The 27,305-nt window shown below is 38.2% G+C and overlaps 1 protein-coding gene across 1 annotated transcript in view; it reads left to right on the top strand.

Annotated features, from left to right (window-relative positions):
• Positions 23,963–27,305, top strand: part of LOC109234662 — a 6,584-nt gene continuing 3,241 nt past the window's right edge. Inside the window, exons 1-3 of the mRNA XM_019400731.1 lie at positions 23,963–24,068; positions 24,525–24,618; positions 24,795–24,909. Coding sequence (XP_019256276.1) covers positions 23,963–24,068; positions 24,525–24,618; positions 24,795–24,909 — 315 coding nt within the window. The remainder of the gene's footprint in view (positions 24,069–24,524; positions 24,619–24,794; positions 24,910–27,305) is intronic.

Raw genomic sequence — 27,305 nt, 5'->3', positions numbered from 1 at the left:
AGGTCATCTGTTTTAGCGAATTCAACGTGTTCATACCTGCATTCAGTGCTTAGTTCTGGACAGTGTAGTGGTATATCTGCTTTTCCTAATCCAATATTATCATCAGTTTTGGTATTTCTGCAAGTCTGAACTTCATACTTTTATTACTTAATGTTTATGTCACAATTTGAAATAGTGCTTACCTTATGTGCAGCAATTTTGCTTCAACAGCTTAATTTCAGTAGTTGACAGACGCGTATGAAAAAGCAGCTTAATATTGAAGCAGAAAATTCTGATATTCATATTGAATTCTGCTGTGTTTGCATAAATGTTAGTTATGCTTTTTGATATCTCACTGTAAGCAAGTTAACAGAATCTTGTTCTGCATATGTAAGCAAGTTAACAAGGCTTGAATGTATTACAGCAGTGATATGTTTTCATATGTAAATGAGCTTCCTAGTATATATAGGAATTTCAATGCTTCAGCGTTCCAGTATACATTCTGCCAGAAATTTCATATTGAAGCAGAAGCAGTATCGAAATTTAATATTTCTGACTTTCAGTAGTTGACGCGCCTATATTTTAAATTTTACTCATTAATGTATCAAACCGAAACCGTACCGAAACCGTACCGAAACAAAATAAGAAATACCGAACCGTACCGAATTATTTTGGTACGGTATTTGGTATACACAATTGATAAACCGAATACCGAATTACCGAACCGAAGTACTCAAATACCGAACCGAAATACCGAACGCCCACTCCTAGTTAAAGGGGATGGGTTTTTGTTTGGGGCAAATTTGACTTGTTTGGGCCTCTTGAGGCTTGGCCCAATTCAAAATAAGACAAACTTTCTTTTTCTCTTTTGTTTTTCTTTCTTTCTTTGATTTTAAAAAAAATCTAGTTGAATTAATTAAACAAGCTAAATAAAATTCTAAATTAGGTTCTACCTTAAATTATTTTGTAAATTTAATCTTACTTATTTTTATGAATTGAACACTAATTAATTTAAAACTAAAAGGTAAAATGTTGACATGACTACTGTAGTAATTTTTTTTGTCATTTTTGTTTAATGAATCCAATTAAATTATGAAATTAAATTCCTAAATGCAAATTAAACAGAAGATGACATGAAATTATAACATGACAATTTTTATGTTTTTTTTATGATTTTAAAATATTAAAAATGCTTGAAATGCAACTAAATAAAGAAAAACTTCTAAAATTCCTTAAAAATTATTTTTGGTATGTTTTTAGGAGTTATTTTAATGCAGGATAAAAATTAGGTGCTCACACTAACAACTTGTTTTACATACTGCCATGTATGAATATGAAAAGGAAGGCCAGGAAGTACCTAAACAGGAGCAAAATTAGAAGTTTCTCCTCCGGCTTAAAATTCGGTGACCACTTCTGAAGCCACATTTGTTGTCCCTCGATCTCTATAACTCGTTTGAACCAAACCACGGAGAAATCTTCTTCATTAGGGAAATCTAGAAACACATTAAAATTGTCATACACGCCAATTTTGGACGATCCTTTTAAGGAAATCAACTCATTAAATTTAGACCTAATTCGGTCTATTTGGGGCCGAGGTTTTAGGAATCTGCCAACCAGAGTGAATTTGAATTCGGAAGCCATGTTTCCATAGTAGTCTGACACTTTGAACATGATTGCCGGCATACCATTGTGTGTGGTATGTGTAGCAATTACCGAGTCCCGTTCATGGTGGTTAGGGCACACGGTTGAATTTGGGGAGTTTGTGACTGTGGTTGCATAGGGGATTTTGCCTTCAATTGCTTCAATAGTTTGGTTCGCCTATTTAGTAGAAGCGTTTTGCCCATCCGGACGCGCTGGAATAGCGCCGTCCGACGGGTCCATGGGGAGGCGCGTGTGTTTCACTCTCTAAATAATGTTACCGTTGGGTGTTGAGGTAGAGAGAGAAAATGTTTGCCTAACAAAAGCTTAAACGATGTTAAAACTGGTTGCCTAAGTGTAGAAAATAGTTCAGAAGACGTTTGTTCAATTTCTAAGGATTATGATCTTTATTGTTCATAGGTTCTGTTACTTGAATCATTCCTACATAAGATTGCTTTTTGATCTAGTAACATTTATAGAATCTTCTCTATTACTATAATTTGTTTTGGGTCTTTTGTATCTATATATCATACATATTAAGCAATTTAAATTTGGCATCTTATGAATGCACTCATTATTATTTAGAAGTAGTGAGTTCTTCCTTCATACTAAACTGTAATAACCCAAAATATCTTAATATACTTATTAATTATTGGATTAGAGAATCAATTATTATATATAGCTATTGGATCAAATACTAAGCTAATAAGTGAAAGTTATTATATATTTATATAAAATAGTTTACTAATAATTTGCTAGTAGACCAAATTTACAAGTATCACATATGATTGTTGATAAATTAATTAACTTAGTTGGGTGTTTAATGAATAAATAAATAAACAAAAAAAATAAGAAACTAATGGGCCTACCCCCCACCTTGTAAATCTCACGTGTAAGATAGAAAATAGGTACTTAGGGTTTTTATTCATTAGAGGAGGCAAACCAAATAAAAATAAAAATAAAAGAGGTTTCGGGATCGGAATTGGCGGCGGTACATTAAGAGATGTAGATGCTTGGAATTATTTTTCCAATGACATCACTAATAAGAGTTTACCGAGAAGCAAATTGCTTGTTGCTTCCTCTCTTTATCCAACAAAAAAAGGAAATTTCCTTTGCTCAAGTACTACTAATTCTTGTATATTTTTTTTTTACTTATTTTGGCCAACTAGTAACGATGACAATAGAAAACAATAATGTGGCAATGACTAGTGAACTAGAATTAGACATAATGAATTAAAAGTTGCCGATGGAAAACTATATACAATGGTAGTTTTTGTTCCTATTACTCTTACATTAGGGAATAAAATAATTAACTAATAAGTGTTACCGATGAGGGAATATCTTGATGGTAGTAATAGTGACCCATGTAATACTAAACAATAAAAATAGTAGTAGATTTCATTAGAGGAGAACCAGCAAATATGAATATGAATTTCAGAACGGTTAAGTTATATTAGAAGTCACTGTTTTGGCAAATTTTTCCATTCATGAGAGTACCGCAGTTGACACTGATTTGGGTATCTATTTGATTAATTAGACTAACGGTTGAATTTGTTTTTTTTTTTTTTTTTTCACTCGCTCTAAAAACTAAGAGGATGTTCAGTTAAGGGGTATTGACAGTTCCAAATCCGTTTTTGTGTAGTTTGAGGTGATCCGGATTCTTGAGAGTATAGTTCTAAGTTTTTTGTGTAGTTTGAGGTGATCCGGATTCTTGAGAGTATAGTTCTAAGTTATCAGAAAGATTACTTGGATTGTGAAATTCGCGGTAAGTGAGACTTTGAGCTTTGTACTTATTTTTCTAAAATCTGTTTTGAAAGTGTATTTTCTCTGCCTGGTCCATGTTTTGGGACAAGCGTGCGGTTGGCAATGTCGGTGGTCTTAGACTAGCTAGCCGCAAATATATTATTTTATGAAAAATAAAAATATCATTTTATAAGTTGTTTGATAGTTTGATACGGCTATGCGCCATGAGGTTGAGTTTTATAGTTTGATTCGGTCGTGCGCTATGGTGTTGAGTTTGATACGGCTGTGCGCCATGATATTGAGTTTGATACGGCTGTGCGCCATGATATTGAGTTTGATACGGCTGTGCGCCATGATGTTGATTTTGATTCCATGATATTGAGTTTGATACGGCTGTGCACCATGATATTGAGTTTTATACGGCTGTGCGCCATTATGTTGAGTTTGATATGGCTGTGCGCCATGATGTTGAGTTTGATACAGCTGTGCACCATGATGTTGGGGCATTGTGTATGCCTTTGTACATCACCCGAGCATTGTGTATGCTCTGTTACATATTTTAGGCATTGTGGTGCCGTTATGGACTCGTGGTGTGTTGGTAAATTTCTTTCACTGCAATTCTGATAAGTCCTTAGTGTGTATCCTTGTTAGTTAATTCTTAATAACTCTGTTGATACACATATATTGAGTTATTGTATAATTATCATATTTACTATATCATTCGTGTTGTAGTGTGTTTGTATTTTATGACACTTGTTCCAGAGGTATTTAAAGTAACAGGTCAAGAATCTTACTGGGTTATATTTACATATAACCCACTCCTTACCTACATCTCTATGCAGATACCGTTGCGAGAGATAGAGCTAGTGGCTGACGAGTTTGTTAGGATCCTGTTTCTGAGGTGAGCCACCACATTGTTCGTGGAGGCTTTCGTTTCAGACTTGCTTAGTTTGTGTTGGTTATTTTTTTTTTGGGGGGTTTGCATACCCGTCAATAAAACTCGTATTACTCTGTTAGATGCTCCATGGTCTTAATGTGTGATTTGGGCTAGAGTTTTATTATTTGAGTGATTGTTGGTTTTTCTATCAATTGACTAAGGTATTGAGCGATAATCACTACCTCTTTAATTATTAATATTACTTTAGGCCTGCACTTTTTCTCTCAGTGTTTGTGTAAATGGTTAAACGTTAGAGAAAGGGGTTCGCCTGGCAGGTGGTGTTAGCTGGGTGTCAATCACGTCTAGGGGGTAGTTTGGGACGTGACACTAACTCACATGTGAAACATGATAATCTTGCGAGAGGGTTGGTTGATAGTGAATAGTGTATTCATTGTGAGGCCAACATCTTCTATATTCTTTGGGATCAATCATGATCTGATTCTTGAAAAGGTAATTTTGATTGTTTAGGTTATCGTGGTATGCTATACCTGTTTTAGGACAATTTTGGATAGTGCAGGAGCAAATTTGACTCTTCTTCCTACTTGAGTGACGAGTTAGACACCATTTGTTTAAAAGTATATAGAGAAGCGCCTAGAGTATAATCTGAAATTCTAAAAAGATTAGTAGCTAGGGAAAATCTATCAAATAGCATACAGTAGTATTATTATCAGGGAACATTGAGACTAGAAAATGAACTAAGTAGAATGGGGAGAAATGAAGATGTAAGCCAACTAGTAATGTAAGAATACTAAAATATTATTTTAAGATAAGTGATCAAAGTTATTTAACAAAAAAAAGAAAACTAATCAGGTTGAACTAATATATAAAAAGGAAGTTGAATTGAAGGTAGATGATTAACTAATGGACAATGCAAAAATACAAAGGAATGTTGATGATAAAGCATTACAACATAATGCATTTATAGCTATACAACACAACGTAGTTAATTATGAAAATTTCAGTAGCTAAACACTTTAGCCACAATATTTTTTTCCGTAGCATTCGTAGCAAACTGTAGCGTAGCTAAAAGTTAGCTACAAACTTTACATGACCCATAGCTAAGGATTAATACTTATTGCTACGAAAATTTTGTATTGCAGCTATATTCATAGCAAATAGTTTTATACTTTTGCCACGATAAATATATCTATCACAAATAATTTTATACTCTTGCCACAACAAATTAATTTGTAGCTATTATGATAGCTACAAAGTGATATAGCGTGGCAAAAGTTTTAAATTTTTTGCCAATAAAGTTTTGATATGTAACTGCAAAAGTATTTTTGTTTAGCTACGGATAAAAAGTTTTACGGCTACAAATCATAGAAAATAGTCGAGATTAGATTACTTTATTATTAATTTTTTGACAGAATATTGATTTTAGTAGCGATGAAAGTTCTTATCACCCTATTTCTTTGCTATTTTATTTTTGTCTAAAATTTTTCAATTGTTCTATGGATGTACATGTTATATTAAAACTAATAGTAACAATATATTACCTTGAGACATGACTTATTCTACACAAATTAACATGTAAAAATTTTCACAAAATAAATTCCAAGATACAAATTTATATTAATCAATTAATAGCATTTACAGTACATAACGCTTTTACAATAACTAAAATTTGAAGAAAAGAACTAGTCGATGTGAGGCTTTATGGTAATAGAGATCAGAAATAATGTAGGACATTTGACATAAACGAATATAAGCATTTGTTTGATGATTCATGTTGTCACCCCCGTTTGACCTTGATGATTTATGTTGCCACCTTCATCACAGTTGTTGATCTTTATGCATCCAAGAATATATGAAGCACTCTTCAAAATCACTAGACTGACATATAAAATAAAATGATCTTGTGAAAAATTCATATTTGTATTATCATAACATATACCAATTAGATGCATTTACACTTAATAATTAAAAATTCAATGAATCATAGAATAAGATGGAATAAGAAAAATTTAGCCATGTATCAGGTTAAAAAAAACTAAAGTTGTTTCAATGCAGAAGGAAAAAAAGGGAATTTAACTAAACATCATAAAAATTAAGAAGATAGGAAAAACACTTACTGTTTGGCATTAGAAGATAATATAATTTTTCAAAGGCACTTTTCTCTTGAGTATCCTGTAAATCAAAAATAAATAATTGAAACAGAAACCCAAGTCAATTAGGCGTAAGGCACAAAATTTATTAAATATTTAAAATTGCACTCACCACTTATCAAAAAATAAGACATAATATTTATCAAATTGTTGGAATAACCCGTAACATTAAACTAAAAACCCCAAACTCAAGTAGGCGTATGAAGATTCACACAAATTATGATATAGAGACATGAGCTTACCGGGGAAGAGACGAACCAAAAAGTTAAAATTTCTGTCTATAAATGGAGATCGCAATGGGATACACTCTTGTTAATCCTTTTGTTTTTCTTGCAGCCTTGCATTGCCGACTACTAAAGGTAAAAGAAAGAAATAAGAAAGTGTATGTAACGACTCGACCGGTCGTTTTGCCTTTTAGAATCCAGTTTCCCTAAATAAAGCCTCCCGTACTTGCATTAACTAATTTATGACTTGCGGGGGGTGATTGGTTCGGGAATTGGAAGGTTTTTGAGTAAAAATATGCCCATTTGCTTCTTTAAGATTTCTTAAACATACCAAGTTTGACTTCGGTCAACATTTTGGAAAAACGGACCCGGATTCGTGATTTGGCAATTTCTGAGGGTCCGTGAGAAAATATGCGACATGGGCATATGTCCGGAATCGAATTCCGAGGTCCCTAACCCGAGTAATAAATTTTCATCTAAAAATTTTTAATTGAAGTTTTAAAGAATTAAAGAAACTAAGTAATCATTGATTCCTTAGGTATCGGGCTAGAATTTTGGTTCCGATACTTGGTACAGGTCCGTAATGTTGATTAAGACTTGCCTGTAAAATTTGGTGCCAATCTGAGTAGTTTAAGGGCGTTTTGACCCGTTAGAGGAGAATTAAGAACTTGAAGTTCAATAGTTTGATTCATTTTGTTTCAGGGGATGATTCCTAGATTTAGCATTGTTTTGAGTGTTCCGAGGGTTTGAGTAGGTCCGCCTCGTGATTTCAGACTTGTCGGTATGTTCGGGCAGGGCTCGAAAGCCCCGAGCGTCAAACGAGCGAGGTTCGAGCGAAGTAGGAAATTTAAGAAAAGCAACTGAAAGTTGCTGTTTCTGTCATAACCGCATCTGCGGTTCTTGGACCACAGATGCGGTCAATCTATCGCAGAAGTGGAAAGGGGCCAGGCCAAGGGAAACCGCAGAAGCGGCCCAGAGACCGCAGAAGCGGTCCACCTACCTTAGGCCCAAGCCGCAGAAGCGGTCCAAAAATCACAGAAGCGGTTCCGCATATGCGGGCCTCAGACCGCAGAAGCGGTCCAACCCCCCTCTTGCCCAGTTCCGCAGATGCGGCCCCATCTTCGCAGATGCGGGACTGCATCCTAATCGCAGAAGCGAAAATCGCTGGGCAGTGGCCTTCATTTAATTCGAACTCAAACACCATCTTTCATTTTACACTTCACACTTAGGCGATTTGGGGGCTTCCAAAGAGAGAGTTTCAATATAGCACTTCAAGGTAAGTTACTCCCCTTCATTTTTAGTTTATGTTTATTAGGTAGATAAACACTAAAAAATAGATAAAATCAAAGGGTTAGAGCTAGACCTATGTTTTAATAAAATTAAGATTTAAGCATGAAATTTATAATGAAATGGACTAGAATTTATATATTATTGATCCTTAGATTGTAGAGAACAATTTCCTCCGAAAAATATCAGAATCCGGGCACGTGGGCCCGGGGTCGGAATTTAGGAAACTTGTGAAAAAGGTTGGGAGATTACTTAAATAGTTAGAATCCGATCTTTTAAGCCTTTATTGACTAGTTCTTACCTATTTTAACTAGTTTGTGATCGTTCGGCTCCGAATTAAGAGCTTGGGCTTGTTCTCGATATTGGGAGCGCGCTTTGGAGCGATGTGAGTTTCCTTTCTAACCTTGTAAGAGGGAAATGTCCCCATAGGTATAATAAATGACTAAATTGCCTTTATATGCGGGGGCCACGCACGTACTAGGTGACGAGAGTCTGTGCGTAGCGACTTGTATGACAATCCGGATAGTCTAAGACCCTAAAGCATGCTATACTTGGAATATCTGTAGTCTTGTTGGCTGTTGAATTGCGTAAATCCTATTGAGTTGGTAAAAGAATTTCTAAACGGATTTAACCTCATTTTTCTTAAATTATTAAGGGGGAATTTGCTTTATTTGGGAAAACAAATGTATTCCGATAAATTCTTAATTGGCCGTTTGAGCATGTATTTCTATGTGTACCTGCGTTGCATGAATGATTCGCGAGCAGGGTGATTGTTTATTTAAATTTTACCGCGTCGCACGTATGATTCGCGAGCGGGGTAATAGATGCATCTATGGTTCGAGTCGTTTGACCCCCGGCAGTGCACATTTATTTTTATGTTGGATCGGGTTGTACGTTCCTCGGTGATTATCTGCGCATAAGTTATTTAGCTTTCTACTTGTGGATTTGACTTCATAATTGTTTAAATATATATAAACGCGCACTCTTTATGGAATTTTAAAGGAAAAATTCTTGTTTCGTACTTGTTACTCTTATGACTTGTGTTATTCTTGATTATTATAAATTCTACTCATTTTACTTGACCTTAGTAAGTATCGAGTCGACCTCTCGTCTCTACTTCTTAGAGATTAGACGGGATACTTACTGGGTACATGTTGTTTATGTACTCATGCTACGCTTCTATACTTAAATGTACAGGATCTGAGGCAGGTGGATTTGGATATTATTCTGGTGCGCATCAATGAGCACATTTGGGTCTTCTACGGTGAGCTTCTTCTCCTTCACGCCGATCCACAGTTGAAGAAGTCTTTCTTTGTACTTTTGTTTTCTGTCTATCCTGATTCAGACAGTAGGATAGTGTATTATTCTTTTATGTATATTCTACTAGTCGCACGTAGCTTGTGACACCAGGTTCTGGCACACACACATTGGTAGACTTAGTTTGGACTTGTAATATTATGTTACTTATGGCATCCATCTCTTTTAGTCTTAAATCCTAATTTGAGGTGGTTATTTCTCTTAAATCCTGATAGAATAAATATAAGATGTTTGAAATGTTCCGCAGTGGCTTGCCTGACAACGGTGACGGGTGCCCTCACAACCTATTATGGAAATGGGTCGTGACAACATGGTATCAGAGCACTAGGTTCACGTAGGTCTCACGAGTTATGGGCAAACCTGATAGAGTCTTATTGATCGGTACAGAGACGTCTGTATTTATCTTCGAGAGGCTATAGTGTATTAGGAAAGACTACTTTTTATTCATTTCCCGTCTTGCAATGCTTAGTGTACTAAATTTCTCTCTTCTATTCTCTCACAGATGGTGAGGACTCGTACTGCTGACGTTCCGGACCCGGGAGGAGCTGCTCCCCCTGTTGTTAGAGGCCGAGGCAGAGGTCGGGGGAGGGCACCGACCCGTGGTAGGGGACGAGGTCTTCCCAGAGCCGTTCCAGTTGAACCACCAGTAGATCCTGCGAGGGATCCCATCATTGAGGAGCAGGGCGAGGTGCCCGCAGCTGAGCCTATCCTGGTAGATTTCATGACAGCACCGGGATTTCAGGAGGTCATGGGCCGCATGCTACGGTTCATGGACACTATGACTTAGGCTGGTATATTTCCAACAGACCCAGCTGCTTCACAGGTAGGAGGGGGAGCCCAGACCCGTACTGCTCAGGCTCCAGGTCATGCAGCTGCAGTATATCAGACTCTGGGTGCACTACTCGCAGATGGGGCTCAGCCAGTTCCAGCATTGGCACCCCAGCCCAGGCCAGCTGTGGACCGCGATCCGCAAAAGTTATTGGATAGATGGACCAGGCTGCACCCTCCAGTCTTCGGGGGTGAGCGTCATGAGGATGCCCAGGACTTCATTGACAGGTGCAGGGACATACTGCACAACATGAGGATATTAGAGTCGCTTGGAGTCGACTTCACTACTTTTCAGCTTGAGGGTAGGGCCCGTAGACGGTGGCAGTCCTACGCACTTAGCTGGCCAGCAGGTGCTCCTCCCCTCACCCGGGGTCAGTTCACACAGTTATTCCTTGATCAGTACATTCCACCCTATGAGAGGGAAGAGCTGCATCATCAGTTTGAGCATCTAGAGCAGGGTCAGATTTCAGTGACCGATTATGAGGCGAGGTCCTCTGAGCTGTCTCGCCATGCACTTATGATACTCCCCATAGAGGCAGAGAGAGTATGGAGATTCGTTGCGGGGTTACACCCCACTATTCGGTCGAGTATGGCCCGAGAGGTAGAGATGGGCACAGAGTATCAACTAGTACTTGAGATTGCTCGCAGGATTGAGGGTTACCGTCTGAGGGGTAGAGAGCAGATGCAGCAGCACAAGATGGCCAGATTCTCCGGAGAGTTCAGAGGTGCCCCAGCTAGGGGTAGAGGTCAGTTCGGGAGGGGTCAGCCCAGCAGGCCCCCATATCCAACACCACCACCCCCTCCTCGAGGTGCCCCAGCGAGGCTTTATTTCAGTGCGATGCTGGAGAGTTCTTACCGCCCACCAGCCATTCAGGGTCCTTCTGGCGGGTATTCTGGTTATCAGGGTTCTTCCAGTGCTCACTTCAGTGCCACGCCAGAGAGTTCGTATCGCCCACCGGCCATCCAGGGGTCTTCTAGTGGGTATTTGGGCCAGCAAGCTCAGACTTCAGGGCATCAGGCTATGGTACCGAGAGGATGTTTCGAGTGTGGAGATCTGGGTCATATAAAGAGGACCTGTCCCAGACTTCGAGGCAAGGCGGTGCAGTAGGGTCAGCAGTCCATGGTTCCAGCACCAGCTGCCCAACTATCTAGAGATGGAGGGCAGACTAGTAGAGGCCGTCCCAGGGGTGGAGGCTAGATGGGGAGAGGTCAGCCAGCTACTACTCAGTCAGAGGGAGGCCAGACAACCGGTGCTTCAGCTAGATTCTATGCCCTTCCGGCCAGGCTAGATGCATTCGCCTCAGATGCCGTTATCACGGGTATTATTTCCGTCAGTGGTAGGGATTGTTCGGTATTATTTGACCCGGGGTCTACTTATTCATATGTATCATCTCTGTTTGCTTGTTTCCTGGTTATTTCTCCTGAGCCTTTGGGTGTTTCTGTTCATGTGTCCACTTCTGTGGGTGATTCTGTGGTTGTGGATCGGATCTACCGGTCTTGTGTGGTTACTTTCTGTGGATTCAAGACTAGAGCAGATCTTCTGTTGCTTGATATGATTGATTTTGAGGTCATCCTGGACATGGATTGGTTGTCTCCATATCACGCCGTCCTTGATTGCTATGCCAAAACTGTTTCACTAGTGATACCAGGATCGCCGAGATTGGAGTGGAAGGGTTCCACGGTTGATATGCCTAGCAAGGTTATTTCCTTCCTGAAGGCTCGACACTTGGTCGAGAAGGGGTGTTTGGCCTACCTGGCTTATGTTCAGGACGCCACCGCAGAGTCTCCGACGATTGATTCAGTGCCAGTAGCCCGAGAGTTTGTCGATGTTTTTCCTTCTGATCTTCCTGGCATGCCTCTGGATCGCGATATTGATTTCTGTATTGATTTGGCTCTAGGCACTCAGCCTATATCTATTCCACCATATCGTATGGATCCTAAGGAGCTGAAGGAGCAGTTAGAGGAGTTGTTAGCAAAGGGGTTTGTCAGGCCCAGTGTATCACCTTGGGGTGCACCAGTACTATTTGTGAAGAAGAAGGATGGGACTATGCGTATATGCATAGATTACCGACAGTTGAACAAAGTCACCATCAAGAACAATTATCCATTGCCCCGTATTGATGATTTGTTTGACCAGCTACAGGGTGCTAGGGTGTTCTCTAAGATTGACTTGAGGTCAGGGTATCATCAGCTGAAGATTCGGGACTCAGATGTTCCAAAGACTGCATTCAGAACTAGATATGGCCACTATGAGTTTATGGTGATGTCCTTCGGCTTGACTATTGCCCCAGTGGTGTTTATGGACCCGATGAATCGGGTATTCAGGCCTTATATTGATTTCTTTGTCATCGTCTTCATTGACGACATCTTGATATACTCACGTAGCCTGGGGGAGCACGAGCAGCATTTGAGAGTAGTGCTTCAGACCTTGCGAGAACAGAAGCTATATGCTAAGTTCTCCAAGTGTGAGTTTTGGCTAGAGTCAGTGGCGTTCTTGGGGCATGTAGTCAGGAGAGGGTATTAAAGTGGATCCCAAGAAGATTGAGGCAGTTCAGAGTTGGCAACGTCCTACTTCAGTGACTGAGATTAGGAGTTTCCTGGGATTAGCAGGTTATTATTGGCGATTTGTGCAAGGCTTTTCATCCATTGCATCACCTTTGACCAGTCTGACCCAGAAGGGTACCCTATTCATTTGGTCCGATGGCTGTGAGGAGAGCTTTCAGAAGCTCAAGACCGCTTTGACTACGGCACCAGTTCTTTTGTTGCCTTCCGGTGCAGAGATGTATACTGTGTATTGTGATGCTTCATGCATTGGTTTGGGATGTGTGTTGATGCAGGAGGGGCGAGTTATTGCATATGCTTCACGTCACCTGAAGGTTCATCAGAAGAATTACCCTATGCACGATCTGGAGTTGGCTGCAATTGTTCATGCTCTTAAGATATGGAGGCACTATTTGTATGGGGTGCCTTGTGAGGTTTATACCGATCACCGCAGCTTGTAGCATCTATTCAAGCAGAGGGACCTTTATTTGAGGCAGCGCAGGTGGCTTGAGTTACTAAAGGATTATGACATTACCATTCTTTATCATCCGAGCAAGGCCAATGTGGTCGCGGATGCCTTGAGCAGAAAGGCGGAGAGCATGGGTAGCTTGGCATTCATTCCAGCAGAGGAGAGGCCCCTAGCTCTGGACATCCAGTCCTTAGCTAACAGGCTTGTGAGGTTGACATTTCAGAGTCCAGCCGAGTTCTAGCATGTGTGGCTGCTCAATCCTCGCTATTGGGGGAGATTAAGGCCCGATAGTTTGATGATCCACATTTGGCGGTTCTCAAAGAGACGATACTTCAGGGAGGTACCAAGGAGGTTTCTATTGGAGAGGATGGCGCTCTGCGACTCCAGGGTCGTCTATGTGTTCCTAATGTTGATGGTCTGAGGGAGAGGATCCTAGAGGAGGCACACAGTTCGCGGTATTCTATTCACCCGGGAGTCACGAAGATGTATCGTGATTTGTGGAAGCATTACTAGTGGCGGGGGATGAAGAAGGACATAGTGAAGTATGTGACTAAGTGTTGGAATTGCCAGCAGGTCAAGTATGAACATTAGAGGCCAGGTGGCCTACTTCAGCAGATGCCCATACCAGAGTGGAAGTGGGAACGCATCACCATGGACTTCGTAGTTGGGTTACCGCGGACTTTGCGGAAGGTTGATTCAGTGTGGGTCATTGTAGATAGATTGACCAAGTCGGCCCATTTCATTCCAGTGGCGACTACTTATACAGCGGAAGGTGTGCCCAGATTTATATTCAGGAGATGGTTCGATTGCATGGTGTGCCGGTGTCCATCATATCAGACAGAGGCCCTCAGTTCACTCCAATTTCTGGAGAGCCGTGCAGAGTGAGTTGGGGACTCGGGTAGAGCTTATCACAGCATTCCATCCTCAGACCGATGGACAGTCGGAGCGGACAGTGCAGATCTTGGAGGATATGCTTAGAGCATGTGCAATTGATTTTGGAGGGCAGTGGGATCAGATCTTGCCCTTAGCGGAGTTTGCATACAATAACAGCTACCAGTCCAACATAGAGATGGCCCCGTATGAGGCTTTATATGGTAGATATTGTCATTCTCCTATCGGGTGGTTTGAGCCTGGTGAGGCTAAGATACTTGGCACAGATCTAGTACAGGATGCCTTGGATAAGGTAAAGTTGATTCAAGAGAGGCTTCGCACAGCTCAGTCAAGACAAAAGAGCTACGCGGATCAGAAGGCGCGGGATGTATCATTTATGGTTGGCGAGAAGGTTCTCTTGAAAGTCTCGCCCACGAAGGGCATTATGAGGTTCGGGAAGAAGGGCAAGTTGAGCCCAAGGTTTATTGGCCATTTTGAGGTATTGAGACGGGTTGGGGAGGTTGCTTATGATCTTGCTTTACCCCCTAGTTTATCGGGAGTTCACCCAGTTTTTCATGTTTCGATGCTCTGGAAGTATCATGCCGACCTATCCCACGTGTTGGACTTCAGCACCATTCAATTAGATGAGAGTTTGGGCTATGAGGAGGAGCCAGTTGCTATTATTGATAGACAGGATCGCCAGCTGAGGTCCAAGAGGATTTCTTCAGTAAGGGTCCAGTGGAGGGGCTAACCGGTCGAGGAGGCGACCTGGGAGTCCGAGGAGGACAAGCGGAGCAGATATCCCCACTTATTCAGCAGTCCAGGTACTTTTCTATGTCCGTTCGAGGACGAACGTTTGTTTAAGAGGTGGAGAATGTAACGACACGACCGGTCGTTTTGCCTTTTAAAACCCCGTTCCCCTAAATAAAGCCTCCCGTACTTGCTTTAACTAATTTATTACTTGCGGGGGGCGATTGGTTCGGGAATTGGAAGAGTTTTGAGTAAAAATATGCCCATTTGCTTCTTTAAGATTTCTTAAAAAGACCAAGTTTGACTTCGGTCAACATTTTGGGAAAACGGACCCGGATTCGTAATTTTGGCAATTTCTGAGGGTCCGTGGGAAAATATGGGACCTGGGCGTATGTCCGAAATCGAATTCCGAGGTCCCTAGCCTAAGTAATGAATTTTCATCTAAAATTATTTAATTGAAGTTTTAAAGAATTAAAGAAACTAAGTAATCATTGACTGCCTTGGTATCGGGCTCGGATTTTGGTTCCGAAGCTTGGTACATGTCTGTAATGTTGTTTAAGACTTGCCTGTAAAATTTGGTGCAAATCCGAGTAGTTTAAAGGCGTTTTGACCCGTTATAGGAGAATAAAGAACTTGAAGTTCAATAGTTTGATTCATTTGGTTTAGGGGATGATTCCTAGATTTAGCATTGTTTTGAGTGTTCCGAGGGTTCGAGTAGGTCTGCCTCGTGATTTCAGACTTGCCAGTATGTTCGGGCGGGGCTCGGGAGCTCCGAGCGTCAAACGAGCGAGGTTCGAGCGAAGTAGGAAATTTAAGAAAAGCAACTGAAAGTTGCTGCTTCTGTCATAATCGCATCTGCGGTTATTGGACCGCAAAAGCAGGACCGCAGATGTAGTTAATCTATCACAGAAGCAGAAAGGGGCCAGGCTAAGGGAAACCACAGAAGTGGCCCAGAGACCGCAGAAGCGGTCCCGCTTATGGGACCCCTAGACCGCAGAAGCGGTCCACCCACCTTAGGCCCATGCCGTAGAAGCAGCCCAAAAACCGCAGAAGCGGTTCCGCATATGCGGGCCTCAGACCGCAGAAGCGGTCCAACCCCCCTCTTGCCCATGTCACGACCCAGATTCCCCACCATCGGGATCGTGATGGCGCCTACTCGTGGTACCTAGGCAAGACAACTTATTTACCTTTCGTTAATAAATAAATCCGTTAACAATCTATAGCATCAATAAGAAATATAGAATTTATTAATAATAATAGTGGAAGTCTAATTTGTAAGTCTGAAACAAAACGCGGATTAGTCAACAATAGTCTCTACCCAAGATTTGGTGTCACGTTACTCACGAACCACTAAGAATAAACTAAATACAAAGGTCTGAAAGAAATATAACAGCTGTTTGTCTCGTAAACAATGAGGCAACAGTCAAAAGGAAAACATAAAGAAGAGACACCGGGCCTGCGGACGCCTGCAAGGCTACCTCAGTCTCGTGAATAGGAAAGTCTGCTCCCGAACTACTGCTGCTGTTGCTCCTCAAAACCTGGACCTGTGCAAAAATTCACAGAAGTGTGGCATCAGCACAACCGACCCCATGTGCTGGTAAGTGTCTAGCCTAACCCCGGCGAAGTAGTGACGAGGCTAGACTGGACATCACATAAACCTGTGCAGTTATAAATATACAGCGGGAATCGAATACCAAGTAATTAACAACATGGGAGGGGAGACATGCTAAGGGGAGATACAATATTAACAGCAATCCAGAGTAACAACTAAAACAGCTTAGGTTCACAATGAACAAAGAATCAATACTCCAATACAAACACATAGCCTCAATAACTGTTGCGCCGTGCAACCCGCTCCATAATTACTATTGTTGCGGCGTGCAACCCGCTCCACAAATACCACTGTTGCGGCGTGCAACCCGACCCATATAATCATGTATAATTGTTGCGGCGCGCAACCCGATCCTCACCTTTTACTGTTGCGGCGTGCAACCCGATCCTCAATATCATTATTGCGGCGCGCAACCCGATCCCCAGTATCATTTAACAGTCCGACTCCCCAAACAACAGTCACAATTAAGGGGCATAAAAATAAGTAAATATTTGACAAATATCCCGGCAAGGGAATAACCAACAACGCTTTCTCTTTCTTACTTTTCTTATCTTAGAGTTCACTCCACTATTTTGAGCCAACGCTCCAAAGAAACAAGTCATTTCGTATAATTTCAATATTCGTATCACAATTCGAGCCTATGCTCCCAAGAATCAAATGATCATATTACCGTTTACATGTTATTCACAACATATAGAAATCCTCCAATAAACACGGAGTTCACAACCAAGTCATGATAATCACGTTATAAGAACTCACGGTCATGCTAGACACCAATCTATAGATACTCGTCACCATGCCTATACATCGTACTCGATCACATAGCAATTAGCAAGAAGACTCAACTTCTATTCCCTCAAGCTAGGGTTAAACCAAACACTTACCTCAAAGCCTTGAAATCCACTTAATCCTCAACTATTGCTTTACCTCGCGGTTCCACCTCCAATTCGCTCGAATCTAATCACACATTGCTCAATTACTTTAATAAACATTATATGAATCAATTTGAATGCATAAAAAAATGAGTTTCCCAAGTTTTTCCCAAAAATTCCAAAATCGCCCCCGGGCCCACGTGGTCAAAACTCGAGGTTCGAACCAAAATCTGGTTACCCATTCCCCTACGAGTTCAAATATATAATTTGCTTTGAAATCGGACCTCAAATCGAGGTCCAACTCCCCAATTTATAGAAAACCTAGGTTCTACCCAAAAATCCCAATTTCACCCATGAAAATCTTAGATTTCAAGTGGAAAACATGTTTAATGATGTTAAAGATTGAAAGAATTGAGTAAAAATCAACTTACAAGTGATTTGGGATGAAGTTTGCTCTTGAAAATTCGCCTATGGTGTTTGGGTTTTGAAAGAATGGTGAAAAGTGGTGAAAATTCGACTAAGTATAAAATTTGCTGGGCCTCGGATATGGGAAATGCGAAGGTAAGTTCGCATTTGCGAACATCACGGGCTTGGGAATTGCGACCACAGGGATCGCATTTGCGAACTCGGGTCTGGTGGACTAGGTTCGCATTTGCGAACATCCGATCGCATTTGCGATCGTGGCCATATCGCATTTGCGAACAGTGGCATCGCATGCGACCCAAGCTGAAACCCTTCCATCTCGCATTTGCGATGGGGAACTCGCAATCGCGAGTCTCGCATTTGCGTGGAATCTTTCGCAAATGCGAGAATACCAGACCTGATCTGCAATTTTTTTTCAAAGTTCAAAAATGCAACTCGACACCTATCCAAAACTCACCCGAGCCCTCGGGGCTCTAAACAAAACACGCATACAACCTCAAAAACATCCTACGGACTTGCTCGTGCGATCAAATCGCCAAAATAACATCAAAATCATTGTATCAAGCCTCAAAACACATGATTTCTTTAAACTTCATAACCTTTCAAGCTTTGAACTCATAGTCCGAAACACGTCAAACGACGTCCGATTTCGACCAAACTTTACAGAAAGCGCTTAACACATATTTAAGACTTGTACCGGGCGTCGGAACCAAAATACGAGCCCGATACCATAGTCTTTTAATCAATTTTCATTTCCATTTTCCTTAATAATTTCAGAAAAACAATTTCACGAAAAAATTCATATCTCGGGCTCTAGACCTCAGAATTCGATTCCGGGCACATGTCCGAGTCCCATATTTTTCTACGGACCTTCCGGGACCGTCCAGTCTCGGGTCCGGGTCTGTTTACCAAAAATGTTGACCAAAGTCAACTATAATCATATTAATACCAAAATTCTTCAATTTTTTCACGGAATTCACATATTTCAACATAAAAGCTTTCCGGCTACGCGTCCGGACTGCGCACGCAAATCGAGGCAAGTAAAAAATGAGGTTTTAAGGCCTTGAAAGCACGGAATGGATGAGGAAATAGGTGATGACCCTTTGGGTCGTCACAATAACTTACATATTTTTGTCATTTTTTTAATATAATATACTGTGAACTAAATTTTTTCAAAGTCTTGTGAGAAATAGTTGATCTCATTTATATCTTAAAGAAGTCAAAATTACATGCGATGAGTTCATAAGTTGATGAAGTACTAATGTTTATAAAATTGTTATAACATAATGGTTTTATGCATAACCATTATATGTGGCCCTGTGGGTAAGTGATTTAGAGGACCGAGGATGAGCCTCAATTGTATTTTGGTCTATTTTTCTATTGATTGAGGGTAAGACGGCGGGTTCAAGTCTCATCGTACCTTGAGGGTAAGACACTGGTTTTAAGTCCTAGTGCACCATGATAATAAGTAGTTGGGTTTGAGACCCAATGCATTATGTCCTAACATGCATTTATATGGATAAGACATTGGGTTTGAGTCCCAATGCACCATATTGATGATATAATGATGACTAAAGAAAAATAATATATTTTTCATGAAAAAGCATAAAGTTTGTCCCACTTGATTTGCTCCATTCTTGAAGTGAAGGTGAAAACGGTGCATAATAAGTCTAAATAAAGACAAGTGGTTGACCAATGAACGTGGGCGCGCCAAAGATCAAATAATAACAGTCATCATTATGGTAATTGTAAAAAGGAGAACGATAAGGGTTCTCAAAATGGTCCTTCGAAGGTGAAGGAATATGTATCAATGTGGTCTGTTAATACGAGACACGTTCATATGATTATAGTCCATTCGTTGAAAATGTGACTTGTGATAAGCATTGTAAATGCAGGCTCATTCCTGAAAGTAAATGCTGAAATATATATGTGATAAAAATTATGCAGAAGAGTGTGCTTATGCACGGTTGGATAAATACCACAACTCACCTCTAAGGGAGGTTTGAGAGAAATAAAGATAATGAATATTACAATATGGTTACATGAATATGTCATTGGTCGCGTACACGTGGTACGCCAAAAATATTTTACCATGCCTTATAAAAAGTTATTAAAGGCAAAAGTAAAGCAAGAAATGAGTCTTGTCTATAATGTTTTTGATTCTGACAATGATAAGATAATTTTTTCCGTGGAGGAAAAATTCACCACTTGGATGGTGGTATAAAAGATCTTGTAGTACAAAATTATTGAGAGCTCCGAAAGAGCGAATTTGTTACTACCGGAATAAATAAAATTATTCATGGCATTGGTGGTAGTAAGTCTCAAAAAGGAACTTTTTGAGTTTCAAATATATTAGCCAAAGTGGTTGGCATATTGAGACTACAAATGAAAGGAAGATTGAATATCTTCATATTACTATATTCATACCGGGTAAATATGAAAGGTTACCATTTTTCTTCTATTTGTACTATAGATGTATAAGCATCGTGATGGAATCACATGCCATAAGTAAACTAGAGGTTTATTGAAACAAATATTAGTTGGCATGACCGGTTGACCATCCCGGTTCAATTATGATGTGAAAATTGATTGAGAATTCACATTGGCATATATTAAAGAAATAGAAGATTCTTTAAGAATTCTCTTGTGATGTTTTTTTTCTCATGATATACCAGTTAAGGTTGGGATTGAATCCCTTGATATCTGGAACGAATAAAAGGTGATATATATATATGGGCCCAATCACCTGCCAGGATCTTTTACTATTATATGATTTTAATAGATGCATCTATTGTATCACATGTGCGTTTGTTATCAACTTGCACTTTGGTTTTTGCAAGGTTGTTTGCTCAAATTATTAGAGCACAGTTCCAGAATATATATTATGATAATTTATCTTGATAATGCTGGTTTGAATCCAAGTTGGTTTAGCAGAAATTGTATGTCTCCAATTATAGCTAAACCATTGGTTATGAGAACAAAACTCCAAATAGAAATTTTGTATTAAGTATATTATTTAATATACAACGATACTTGTACGCATCTAGCCAACAAGTTATGATAAATTCTCCCCATCACAATTGGTTCAGGGTCAGGAACCAAATATTTTCATCTAGAAATATGGATGTACTATATGATTTAATTGTGCCACCACAATGCACAAAGATTGGTCTCAATGAAGGTTGGGTATATGTGTTGGTGATCCCAACATTAGGGGGAGAAAATGAGCAGCTGAAAAAAAAGTAATACATGGAATGAATTATTATGAGTATATCTAGATCCTCGTACAAGAAAATATGAACTTGAAGTTCAAGTGATAATTCATTTGCAAATTATTTCCATGCGCATTTGCTGACCCAAACTAAATGCCATATTTCAGCTACTAATGCTCCAAATAGAATAAAGTCCATGATGGACATAGTCTATGGAACTCTTGAAGCGTAATAGACTAATCGGTTCCAAAGATAAAACTCCTTGAAGAAGGAGAGGAGCAAATGTTCAAGATGGTCATAATAAGGAGGCAAGTGCTTTATAAGAGCACCATGACATAACATTTTATAAGACCTCATGGGAGAGGCTCAGGTACCTGAAAATAATGAGATCTCGATAAGTTATGTCTTTATTATGCGATGATGGAACCGATGTAAAATGATCGTCGACGATGTTGTTAATATAATGTAGCGCTCAATATTATTAATATTGACGAGGATCTTGAGCTCAAATCTGTCATGGAATTTGAACAGATAAATGATTGGCCAAATGAAAAATATGCAATGAAATTGACTTCACCTGAAAAATGTGAAGTTGGACGGATAGTCCCCACACCTGAAAGTGAAATGAAAAATCAAGTCGATAGACATAAAGACGACTTGTGGCACAAAATTTTCGTAAATATCCTGGTATTAGGAGACATGTTCTCCTGTGGGGGGGTCTGACAATACATTTGATATGCATATAATGAAAGTCCTTGAATGATTTAAATTGTTCTGAAGCATATTAAGGTTCCCAAGAAATTTATTAAATAAATTTTCGGCAGATCCTTATGTAGATTAGAGCGATCATGGCGTACATGATTTATTTTTGTGTCTAGTGCAATTGGTGCACTAATATATCTGGCTAGAACCATGAGTATAACAATATGCTAGCAAGATATAGTTTTATTTCAATGTGGAGATATTGGAATACAATTAGTATTATATTTCAAAAGGAATACTTGATATCGCCAAGATTTTGTTGGTTATGCAAATGCAGGCATTTTCTGAAGTTCGTTCTTCAAACATTCTATTTGCATGTGAGAGTACTGCCATATTATCATATTACAAGGCAGTTAATTGTTGATACTTATTTAAGTAATGCCAAGATAAGCAACTGATAAATCAAGGGGCTGAACACACAACAGACGTGTGACTTGACTTTGAAGAGAAGATTCCAATAATACTGAATATAATGTTGTTTGCTTATATCAATTGAAAGAAGGACTATCCAAGGAGACAAAATAAAGCACATTCACCAAAGTTCTTCAACAAATTTGTTCAAGTGATAATTTGACAAACTTCTTCACAAGACATTGCGGGTCTCAATATTAGAGAAGTTATTATACAAGCTTGGAATTTGTCGTCTCCGAAGAATAAAGTGATGTTTTCATCAGGGGGAGGCAATACGCGCTGTACTCTTTTTTCCTTAGCTAAGATTTTATCCCACTGGGTTTTTCTGGCAAGGTTTTTAATGAGGCAGCAAATAATGCGCATTACAAGATATGTGTACTCTTTTTCCTTCACTAAGATTTTTTCCCACAGAGTTTTTTCTTAGTAAGGTTTTAACGAGGCACATTATCTATAGATATCCAAGGGGGAGTGTTATGAAATATTATTTTGTAGTGGATGTCTATAACTCCTAAAGAAGTTACTCCCACTACTCTTCTCCATTATGTAGATAACTCCCACTACTTCTCACCATTATAGTTGCAACTCCCACACCTCCATAACCTCCCCATGATCTTCCTCCATGATCTCAAATGTTTAATGTCATGTTTATGGCATTCTTTTGTATGCCTCTATGTAATCCTATAAATAGAGGGTTTTGGCATCATATTGTATACACTTGAATACATAGAAGAAATAAGATTCTCTCCTCTCTTCCTCTCTACATTGTTGTCTATTTTATTGTTCTATATTGTTACTTTGAGCTAAGTTTCGTAACAATTTGACAATTAACCTAAATACCATCTACCCAATTATTTAAATTTAAAATAGCCGGTAAACGTACAAAGACCACTTTTAATATGCGGTCGAAATTATTTATCCGATTGTTGCAAGGTCAATTTCATTTGATAACATGAACTAAAGCTTTTTTTTTCCTTGAAGTTCTTAATAGGACAAGCAACATTATTTTAATGGACATTCGCTATCACCAAAAATAATAGTGATAAGTATCATTTCATCTTTAATAGAGGTTATGAATTCTAACTACGAGAATAGAATCGCCTTTTGCAAGAAGCATTGTAAGTAGACTTTTGATGTGACTGTGAATTAGTCGGGCTTCAAATTGAGTGCCAACGGGAAACCAAAAAAAAATGAAACATGTGCCCGCATATGAGAAGGCGGCAAGATTTTGTCGATCTATAACAAGAAATAATTCGTCATAATAAATAGTACATTATGATATAGTACTCAAAAATATAAAATAATAACTTGCAATAATAGGTTAATTTGTTTTTACTATTATTATATAAATTTTAAATCCTTAAATATTGTACGAGTTCTTTTTAATTTCTGCAGGAGGTGGCAAATCCAACAATTAAGGACCCGTTTGTCCATAAAAAAAAACTTCCTTTTTTTCGAATTTTTTTTTTTCAAAAATATTTTTGTCCATAATAATTTGCAAGTCTTTGAAAAAATAAAATAATTTCCGCTCACAAAACTATAATATTTTTTCTAGTGAAATGCATGTTCAAATACAATTCCAAATATCATTTTTTAACTTTAACTCCAAATAATATTTTTTTTCAAAAATTACAATTTTTATGTCCAAACGCCTACTAAGTCGTTATCGAAAGAACTTTGTAAATGTCCATGTATTTTTAACTCAGCAGGGCCTGCAACAAACAAACTGGTGCCAAATGTAAGAAAACATTCTTAACAAATGTTAATTTCCTCTTCTTATCATTCTCTATTTGGACCATTTCCAATATATATCTGCCGGCCTAATAGCAACATTTTCACCATTTTACTATGAAACAATATATGTTAGCCTCATCTCCTTAGTTAGTCCTTAGCTTATCTTGTCTTTAATTCAAGATTAATACCATAAGAAATAAGCAATAAGAACTTGAGAAAAGAGTAGTACATACTTAGAATCAAGAAACATGAATAGAGATGAAGATCTTCTTCTGTTTAGAGACATGTATAAGCGTGAAAAGAATGATCTTGCTAGCTTTCTTCTTCCTGTCTCTGATGAATTAGAGTCAAATGGTATGAATTTTAAGCTTTTTTTTTTCTTCATAATTTTTTCGCTGCGTATTTTTCTGTTGTTACTGTTTGTTGCTACTTTTTTTTTTTTTCCTTCTCTTTTCTTCTTCGGCTTCCTTTCTCTGTTTCGTCTTTTCTTGAGTCGAGGGTCTACCAGAAAGAACTTCTCCATCTTTAGCAGGTAGAGGTAAGCAGGGGCAAAGATACAAAGTCCTAAGGGTGATCAACTGACCGGCCTTCATCGAAAAATTACACTGTATATATAAATAAATATTAAATTTTAATGGTATAATAGCATATATTGAACACCCTTTATCGGGATTTTTTTTTTACTTATTTCAAGCTTGAACACCCTAAATGAAATTGCTGACTTCTCCATTGGGGATAAGGGATTAGCTAGACGGAGTTTCTTGTTGTTGTTGTTGTTGTTGTCGTGATTGAGAGTTGTGGAACTTGCAGGGAATTATGCACTATACAGAATGGCTTCTAGCAAGAAAGGTCAAGTAGGGTTGGATAACTTGATGACTGAATCTGGAAAGAGTGACTATGATTGGTAAGTTAATTTACTTTGATCATATTATTGATTTATTGTCACACTTAAGTAATTAGTGCACGCTTAGGTTATTAAATGTGTGTCTTAAGGGGTGCACGTAAACTTTAAAAGACAGATATTATGGATCAGAGGTAGTATTGTTCTTTCGTACTTATAGCTTTTAATTTCGATTGAAGGTTGAAAACGCCGCCGGCTACGCCTTTATTTCCATCTCTTGACATGGAATCCAATGCTCCAGAACTAGTCATTCAGAAGGAGATCCCAATTATTCAATCAGTTACTCTTTCAAGGGTGTGTATTTTCCCTTCTCTTTATATACTAGACGAGGAAAGGTCCGTATACGGGCCCAACATTGTAATCTTAAAATTATTGTATATCGGTGCTCAATTAATTTTTTGATAAATAAATCGACCATTGTTATATCCATTTAATAACTGTAGATTGGGGATCACAATACAAATTAATTTATTTTAATAATTTACAAAAATTAAACTATAAATTATAACCTACTTAAGTTGCTCCAATTATTAACATAAAAAGACTATATGCTATAGTACTCATTTTAACATCAATGTCAAATATAAACATCACATTGTAAAATTGATTGAATGGTATTATTTCCCCACTATATTTGAATTTTTAACAAGATAATACATTAAAGGTACAAGTGTAATTTATATTAACAATTTTTCTACAATAAAAACTTACCGATCTATTTGTAAACTAATTTTGAATACATCCAATTTGGTCTTGCAAGTGTTTCAATATTGGAAACAATTAGCTACCTGATGAAAGTTAAAATGAACAACATCACTCTTTACAATACGAGAAAAGTTAAAAAAAAACTTATGATTTTACTTTATGTTTTGTATACAACAAAATCAAGAGAAATTTTTAGTACAGTCAACAAAGAGAACTTCCAAGGGGACTTGCATCCCTAAAGAGGCAATTTACTACTTCAAACAAAGAGAACCAACTACACTAAACAAATATTAACCTGATATAAATTGTAGTAATTCAATATAGTAGTTCAAATTATATTTTATTATAACTCGATTAAAATGATGTTACTGGAGATAATAAATATCTAATAGAAGTCTATATAAATTATAGGGATTTTAATATTCTTAATTAAGGATATAAGATAAACGTGTTTATTTTTTCTATAGATTTATCATACGTTAATTTTTATAATGAAATACTATAAAATATTTTAAGACAATTTATAGATTGTTGAAAACTTATCATGGAAGAATGGAGTTCAAACCATATAAATCAAATTTTCACATCAATTGAGTACATAAGAGATAACCTCCTATAACAGATGAACAAATATCATCACTTAAATTAACTTTTAAGGTTTAACAAACTATCGTTTTTAAAATTACTTTTGAATATAAAATTTTTAGGTTTGAAATCGCCTTCAAATAATGTGAATACATGAAAACCTTTTAAATTTATTTTTTAAATTGTGTTAAAATAGTATGGGTAAATATAAAAAATTTGTAAATATTTATCTATATTTCTTTTTGTTGCTTTATTATTTAAAAGTTAAATTTACTTTTTCTGTAAAAACTTTTAGTTGACTTAAACAAAAATTAATAATTTTATCAAATGAAAAAAAATATTTAAAATGAGTATTTGCATGGAGTAACTCTATGCAAAAGTAGTCTAATCAACTTTACATTTAAACTTTTAAAGGAGTGATGTGGTCAAGGGAATGTGGGGTCCACGTATATCAAGGAGGACACAATTTGCATTTAAGAAATGCAAACAATACAATATTTTTTTTAGAAACGACATATACGCCCTTGGTTGACCATCTTTCCTTTTCTATATAATAGAAATATGGCGAGAACAAGCAGACTACTAGGAATCCTATGTTAAGCCCCGTAAAATTTTAGAATATTTTACACTTTAAGGTGCGCTAATAACAATTAGAAATAACATTTTGCCCGCCAAATGTGGCTACTGCCACGATCTAAAATCCCACCAACAATCGTGATGGCACCTAACCCCATACTAGGTAAGCCAGCATGTAACATAGATCAAACCAAACATAACAAGGTATATAGTAACCAAAATAATATAAATAGAAAAAATAAGTCTTTCAAACAATAGAAAGCATAAGATACTACAACATCAAATCTCACAAAACCTAGTAGTACAGAGTTATGACCTCTAAAACAAGATACAACAGAATCTCTCAATAATACAATATTGTTCGAATGTAATTAACAATGTGAAAATAGGGGAAATGGAGTCCAAGGGTCTGCGAGCGATCATGCAGCACTACCTCAAGTCTTCTTTGACAGCTACCAGGCTCCCTCCTGACGTCTGCTACTACCAATGCTCATATATGCACAAAGATATACAAAAGTATAGTATGAGTACGGGACAATGTGTACTCAGTATGTATCAAGACTAACCTCAGTGAAGTTGTGACGAGGTTCAAGTCATGTGATACATATTAATCAAACAAACAGTTACCTAGTCAACTCCGGGGACCTACTAGAAGACTGATCAGCACTCGCTATCGCATCCCGAGACTCCTGGATCTGCACACAAGGTGCAGGGAGTAATGTGAGTACGCCAACTCAGTAAGTAATAAAAGTACGTGTAAGTGTAAGTAGTAAACGAAATGTAAGTTACGTTCGTCGTACTAGTACGCTAACTACGACGAAACC

This window comes from Nicotiana attenuata, chromosome 11 (genome assembly GCF_001879085.1).
Source record: "Nicotiana attenuata strain UT chromosome 11, NIATTr2, whole genome shotgun sequence".
Taxonomy (NCBI): Eukaryota; Viridiplantae; Streptophyta; class Magnoliopsida; order Solanales; family Solanaceae; genus Nicotiana; species Nicotiana attenuata.
This window is presented reverse-complemented; position numbering and strand designations above follow the sequence as displayed.